Raw genomic sequence first — 7,500 nt, forward strand, 5'->3', positions numbered from 1 at the left:
AGCTCCGCCCACTTTGACACAAGCTCCGCCCACTTTGACTTAAGCTCCGCCCACTTTGACTTAAGCTTCGCCCACTTTGACACAAGCTCCGCCCACTTTGACACAAGCTCCGCCCACTTTGACACAAGCTCCGCCCACTTTGACTTAAGCTCCGCCCACTTTGACTTAAGCTCCGCCCACTTTCACTTAAGCTCCGCCCACTTTCACTTAAGCTCCGCCCGCTTTGACACAAGCTCCGCCCGCTTTGACACAAGCTCCGCCCGCTTTGACACAAGCTCCGCCCACTTTGACACAAGCTCCGCCCACTTTGACTTAAGCTCCGCCCACTTTGACTTAAGCTCCGTCCACTTTGACACAAGCTCCGCCCACTTTGACTTAAGCTCCGCCCACTTTGACTTACGCTCCGCCCACTTTGACTTAAGCTCCGCCCACTTTGACACAAGCTCCGCCCACTTTGACACAAGCTCCACCCACTTTGACTTAAGCTCCGCCCACTTTGACTTAAGCATGTGTGTGTGTGTGTGTGTGTGTGTGTGTGTTTGTGTGTCTGTGTCTCTGTGTGTGTGTGTGTGTGTGTGTGTGTGTGTGTGTGTGTGTGTGTGTGTGTGTGTGTGTGTGTGTGTTAGTGTGTCTGTGTCTCTGTGTGTGTGTGTTCGTCCAATCACATGAAGCCATTTTGAGAATTCGCCAGTCACTTCAGTCAAAGAAACACTCGCCATAGTGGCTACGAGTGTCCTGTCAACTTGTCCTTTGCAGGACACGTCTAGAACACCCATTGCTATTATCCCTGAAAATAATAGCTCATTTGGCCAAATACTTTTGCTTAAAATGACCTCGGAAGTCGGCGAGATTCTGGCGCGATTTATACATCGAATAGGTAGACAACATTTAGGATTTATTGAACAGTTTTATTTTTAATGTAGTCCATTTCGAGGAGGCCAATTTTTTTCCGCTTGCTCGCTTCACTCGCGATGGAATGTTCCCTGTTCTTCTTATCTGTCTTTGTGCTGGACAAAGGCACACTATTTGGAGTGTAAGCTACAATCAGAAAGTTCTGATTGATGGAATTCATTGTGCAGAGCTTAGCCTATGTGCCTGCCTGAAGAAATGACATTGCTGTAAGTCTATGAGCCTGCCTGATAATTAAGTTGAGAAATGACATTTGGATGTAATATAAATGCCCAGTGAACATGTGTAAAAGGCAGGAATTTGATAATTATGTGGTTAAAAAACAATTTTGTTTAGCCGACATTTTTCATTCTTCTTCTTCTTCTTCTACAGCTTCAACATGTAATCATCAATTTAATCAAGTTTAGCATATAAAAAAGATAAGTAACAGTTTCTTTATCAAATGTAGTTTTATTCAATATATTTAATATATTATTTTTTGAGTTGAGTTAATTATCAGGCAGGCTCATAGACTTACAGCAATGTCATTTCTTCAGAGATAAGAAGAACAGGGAACATTCCATCGCGAGTGAAGCGAGCAAGCTGAAACAAATTGGCCTCCTCAATTCTGGAAGTCACCAGCCTCCACTGAAATACACATCCTGTGAAGAGAGTCGGTGTGAGCAGTGAACCTGTGGCTGAATTAAGTGTGTAATGTTGTGTGACAGGTTTCATATGCAGTGTAAGACACATATGTATCTGAGGGCCTTTGAGATGGAAAAAGAATGTCCTGTATCAGATCCTGCACTTTAGAATGTACTGTATCAGATCCTGCACTTTAGAATGTCCTGTATCAGATCCTGCACTTTAGAATGTACTGTATCAGATCCGGCACTTTAGAATGTACTGTATCAGATCCTACACTTTAGAATGTGCTGTATCAGATCCTGCACTTTAGAATGTACTGTATCAGATCCTGCAATTTAGAATGTGCTGTATCAGATCCTGCACTTTAGAATGTCCTGTATCAGATCCTGCACTTTAGAATGTGCTGTATCAGATCCTGCACTTCCACTGACAATTACACCCTAGAACACTGTCCAGAGATGTTTCATTCTTTGGGTTTTCTACATGTATGCGTGTGTGCGTGTGCATGTGTGTGTGTGTGTGTGTGTGTGTGTGAGTCTGTGGCTCTGTGTATGTGTGTGTGTGTGTGTGTGTGAGAGACTTGGCTGTGGATGTCATGTGGATGTCATGTGGATGTCATATTTTTACATACATAACCTCAGCGTGGGGGGGGCTATGAAGGTCTGAGAGCTAAGCCCTTTCTACCCTCTCACCAGAGGCCCCCTGGGGAGGGGGCGTTCAAATCTGGAGTGTGTGGGACCCTGCCTGTAGATGTGATGAGCTAATGAACCTCTCTCCATAGAGAATGAATGGGAACACTGCCCTCTGGTGTCAGGTGTGTGTGTGTGCGTGTGCGCGCGTGAGTGCTGTACCTCTATCCACATCAGCGCGTCGAGCCGAATCCGACGACACCAAAATCACACCTCTACGACAAAGTGTGTGCGCGCGTGTGTGCATGTGCGTGTGAGTGTGTGTGTTAGCCTGTGTGTGTGTGTGTGTGGGGTAGAGAGAGGAAGAGGGAGGTAGAGAGAGGTAGAGAGAGGAAGAGGGAGGTAGAGAGAGGTAGAAAGAGAGGTAGAGAGAGGAAGAGGGAGGTAGCGAGAGGAAGAGGGAGGTAGAGAGAGGAAGAGGGAGGTAGAGAGAGGTAGAGAGAGATAAAGAGGGAGGTAGAGAGAGGAAGAGGGAGGTAGAGAGAGAGATAAAGAGGGAGGTAGAGAGAGGAAGAGGGAGGTAGAGAGAGGTAGAGAGAGAGGTAGAGAGGTAGAGAGAGGTAGAGAGAGGTAGAGAGAGGTAGAGAGAGGAAGAGGGAGGTAGAGAGAGATACAGCGGGAGGTAGAGAGAGGTAGAGAGAGGTAGAGAGAGGAAGAGAGAGGTAGAGAGAGAGGTAGAGAGAGATAGAGAGAGGTAGAAGTAGAGAGAGGTAGAGAGGTAGAGAGAGGTAGAGAGAGGTAGAGAGAGGTAGAGAGAGGTAGAGAGAGGAAGAGAGAGGTAGAGAGAGGTAGAGAGAGGTAGAGAGAGATAGAGAGAGGTAGAGAGAGGTAGAGAGAGACAGAGAGAGGTAGAGAGAGGTAGAGAGAGGTAGAGAGAGATAGAGAGAGGTAGAGAGAGGTAGAGAGAGGTAGAGAGAGAGGTAGAGAGAGGCAAAGGGAGGTAAAGAGAGGTAGAGAGAGGCAGAGAGAGGCAGAGAGAGGCAGAGGGAGGTAGAGAGAGGTAGAGAGAGGAAGAGGGAGGTAGAGGGAGGTAGAGAGAGGTAGAGAGAGGAAGAGGGAGGTAGAGAGGGGTAGAGAGAGGTAGAGAGGGAGGTAGAGAGGGGTAGAGAGAGGTAGAGAGGAAGAGGGAGGTAGAGAGAGGTAGAGAGGAAGAGGGAGGTAGAAAGAGGTAGAGAGGGAGGTAGAGAGGGGTAGAGAGAGGTAGAGAGAGGAAGAGGGAGGTAGAGCGGGAGAGAGGGAGGTAGAGTGTGTGTGTGTGTGAGCCTTTGTGTGTGTGTGTATGTGTGTGTGTGTGTGAGTGTGGTAGAGAAGGGGAGAGAGGGAGGTAGAGAGTGTGTTTGTGTGAGCCAGTGCGCATGTGTGTGTATGTACAGTATGTGTATATGTGCGTGTGTGTGTGTGCCTATGTGCATGTGTGTGTGTGTTTGTGTGTGTGTTTGAGCCTGTGTGTGAGCCTGTGTGTGTGTGTGTGTGTGTGTGTGTGTGTGTATGTGTGTGAGCCTGTGTGTGTGTGTGTGTGTGTGTGTATGTGTGTGTGTGTGTGTGTGAGTGTATGTGTGTGAGTGTGGTAGAGAGGGGTAGAGAGGGAGGGAGACAGTGTGTTCCTGTGAGCATGTGAGCCTGTGCGCGTGCATGCGTGTGTGTGTGCGTGCGCGCATGTGTGTGTGTGTGTGTGTGTGTGCATGTTGAGTAAAATCGTTCTGATGTAACAACACACACAATCATTGTCTCCCATAAGCCCAAGGCCAATATGTACGACATATACTGACTATATATATAAGCCACACCTTTCAGCCACACCTTCTAAATTCTAAAGAAGAATTGTGTATTTTATGTGCCAGTTAAACGTTATATTTGGCTCAAGCTTATTATCCACTTTGAGCTGCAATGTTTGCAGGAAAAAGCGCTATACAAATAAAGTTATTATTATTATACTGGATGGAATTCAGAGTATCACTGTACATTCTAGTGGGTTAAGTTCCAGAACGTTCTCAGGGTGAAAATGAGGCCTTAAACTGTTGACAAATCTTTGGGTTCTCATCATGTAAACACCCTTCTAAAAGTACTGACCTCAGTGTCTGTAGTTTACAGCGTGGATGTCTCTGTGCCTTAAAGACAAATCTCAGACTGGAGTCAGCATCACCACGCAGCGTAATGTCCCTCAGCTCCAGTTCTCTCAGATGTGAGTCTGCTGATTGGAGAAAGGAGTCCAGTGTCTCACAGGCCTCAGTGGAGAGACTACAGCCGCCAGCCAGTCTGCAGAACAGAGAACATATCATTGATCCAGAGTTTGATGTAGATGAAGGTCAATGTTTGATGAAGTTGTATATAAATGTTCCATTGGATTATTATATCGTAATGTGTTAATTATATTATGAAGTTACTCTTCCAATTAATGACACAACTGAAAATATATTTTAATAAGTAAAACGCATAGTTTAATATGATCAGTATGTATAGCATAATGATACTGCTGGCTGCTCTGTAGCCTCTTTTCTAAACAGGACAGACATCAGTCTTCAAGATCTGGTTTCAGCCACACCTTCTAAATTCTAAAGAAAAATTGTGTATTTAATGTGCCAGTTAAACTTTATATTTGGCTCAAGCTTATTCCCTTTTAAAAATGAACATTGCAATTTATTCAAATGTTACTAGGCATACATGCCTATTGTTCTAAAGAAGAATTGTTTATTTTATCAGTCAGTTTTAGATTTGTTTTATGAAAAGTTATATGCTTTTAAGAAAAGGAGCATTGTAATTCATTTCAACATGTTCATGTTATTAGGCAGACATTGTACACTGTGTTGAGAGACTCAGGAGATAATGAGGCCTACTTTTTTACCACACAGAACATTTATCAGGAATCGATAAAGAATCGGATCGATAATAAGAATCGATAATGCCATCGGTATTAATAACATCTTATCAATTCCCATCCCTAATGTGATCTCTTACGTGTGACAATTTCTGTTTTTGGTTTTCAGAATAGCATAGTATTTTTAAAGCAATTTCGCTAACTTATTTATTGCAGTGAAAATGTAATGTATGTTCCCTAACATATTTATTGCAGTCTTACACCTTTACTTGGCCTCTGGATATATATATATATATATATAATTGATGCATGGAAAACTTATCCAAATACAACTAAACTTACAATTTGTATAACAACTGACAACTAGCAGTAAAAGGCATTCCTATATCCTTAAACTAGTATCATCTGTGTTAACTTCATTATTTAGTTGATAAGCTGTGTTGACAAACTTTAGAATTTCAGATCGCCCCTTTGTTCCAGTTTAAAGCTGGGGTAATAATTTAGTCCGCTATGCTACATAAGTATTGTACAGTATGTTTGAGTTATTGAGAATCGCTACATAAGTAGAATTGATTTGACAACAGAGTGCTCCCATGACATCAGTTCCATTAATCAACAAGGTAAATAAAGTGAAATGGAAATTAACATCCAGTGACCCTGAAGAGGTTGTTATTAAACATGTTGCATAACATCAACATTGGATATGACTTTGTAGTATGTGTGAGCTTGACAAGAAGTTGTTTCTTACATTGCCTTTTTGCATTTCCTCACAGCTGGGATCAGTCTCTCAGGATGAGCTGTGTGGTATTCTCCTGTGTCAATCTCATCCAGCACACCCTTTGACATGAGAAGTGCGTTGGCCAGGGCTGAACAGTGACCAGGTGAGAGATCACCCCTGTCTCTGTTTCTTGCCTTAAGGAACTTGTGAATGTCCTCATGTACTAAACTGTCATTCATCTCAGTCAAGCAGGTGAGAAGATTGATGAACCTATCAGGTGAGAGATCCTCTACATCTGGATTCCTGAGGAATTTACTTATTTCCTTAACAGTCTCGGTGCTGTTCTCTGCCTGTGGCAGTAGGCCTTCTAAAAGAATCTGATTGGACTCCAGTGAGATGCCAAGAAGGAAGCGGAGGAACAGGTCCAGGTGTCCTTTCTCACTCGCTAAGGATTTGTGCACCATCTTCTTCAGCCACTCATGCAAGGGAAGCTCTGTAGACACATCCCCCAGGTAAGACTGCAGTGCTTCGATGTCCTTCGTCACGCAGCAGTTGAACACATACAGAGCAGCAAGGAACTCCTGAAAGCTCAGGTGCATAAAGCAGTACACCTTCTCCTCATACAGCCCCTTCTCCATTTTAATGAGTTCTGTGCAGAATCCACAGTCAGAGGCTTCAGTGACGCCAATGCCACAATCCTTTAGGTCTTCTTCACTGAAGATGAGATTTCCCTTTTCCAACTGTTCAAATGCCAACTTCCCCAATTTCAGAATCAAATCTTTCACTGGTGGCAAGAACCTTTTTTTTTCAGTCTCAACTTTTTTTTCGCAAAACTTTTGTGCCAACTCAGTTTGAATGAGCAGGAAGTGTATGTACATCTCCGTCAGAGTTGTAGGAATGTCTTCTGTCTTCTTTACTGTCGACATGTTCGTCCAAACCACAGCAATAAGCCGACACATGAGAGGTATGTGACACATGATGTGGAGGCTCCTATTTTTCTTTGTGTGTGATATTATTGTTTCAGCCATTTTGACATCATCATAGAACCTATTTTCGAAGTAGGCGTCTTTCTGAGGGTCAGTGAACCCTCGTACCTCTGTCACTAGGTTGAAGGTCACTAGTTCTCTCACTAGATTGGCTGCTGCTGGTCGAGAGGTCATCCAGATCTTGGCCTTGGGAAGCAGAGTCCTGTTGATGAGGTTTGTCACCAGCTCATTCACAGACGCTTCCTTACTTGGGTCATCCAGTTTCTGAAGGAAATCTAATGCAAGTCTGCTTTCATCCAGACCATCAAAGATGAACATGATATGCATCTTAGAAATCTGCTCATATTGTAGTTCCTTTAAATCAGGGTAGAAACAACACAAAAATGTCTGAAGTGTGTATCGTTTATCTTTGATCACATTCAGATCTCGGAAAGGCAAGATGAAGATCAAATCTACATCCTGGTTGGCTTTTCCTTCTGCCCAGTCCAGCATGACCTTCTGCACAATGAAGGTTTTTCCGATGCCAGCGATGCCCGTTGTCATTACAATAACTTTGTCGTCCTCGGGTTTGAGTTTGAAGATGTCATCACAGTTGATTGGTTTGTCAAATGATGTTTTTTCCATGCATAGATATTCAATCTGCCGAATCTCATGTTCTTTATTAACCCCTGTACTTTCTCCCTCTGTGATGTAGAGATCTGTGTAGATTCTGTTGAAGGGAAGTTTACCACCGCGTGTCCTCTCAACAACACTTCC

At 43.7% G+C, this 7,500-nt stretch overlaps 1 protein-coding gene across 1 annotated transcript in view; it reads right to left on the minus strand.

Moving 5' to 3' along the window:
• Window positions 1–7,500, minus strand: part of LOC308171281 (NACHT, LRR and PYD domains-containing protein 3-like) — a gene marked incomplete at both ends in the record, with an annotated part of 31,356 nt that overhangs the window by 23,132 nt on the left and 724 nt on the right. Inside the window, 2 exons of the mRNA XM_080546115.1 lie at window positions 4,296–4,481; window positions 5,789–7,500. The exon at window positions 5,789–7,500 is cut by the window's right edge and continues 95 nt beyond it. Coding sequence (XP_080402241.1) covers window positions 4,296–4,481; window positions 5,789–7,500 — 1,898 coding nt within the window. The remainder of the gene's footprint in view (window positions 1–4,295; window positions 4,482–5,788) is intronic.

Source organism: Nansenia antarctica (assembly GCF_963989245.1).
Source record: "Nansenia antarctica genome assembly, chromosome: 15".
Classification (NCBI taxonomy): Eukaryota; Metazoa; Chordata; class Actinopteri; order Argentiniformes; family Microstomatidae; genus Nansenia; species Nansenia antarctica.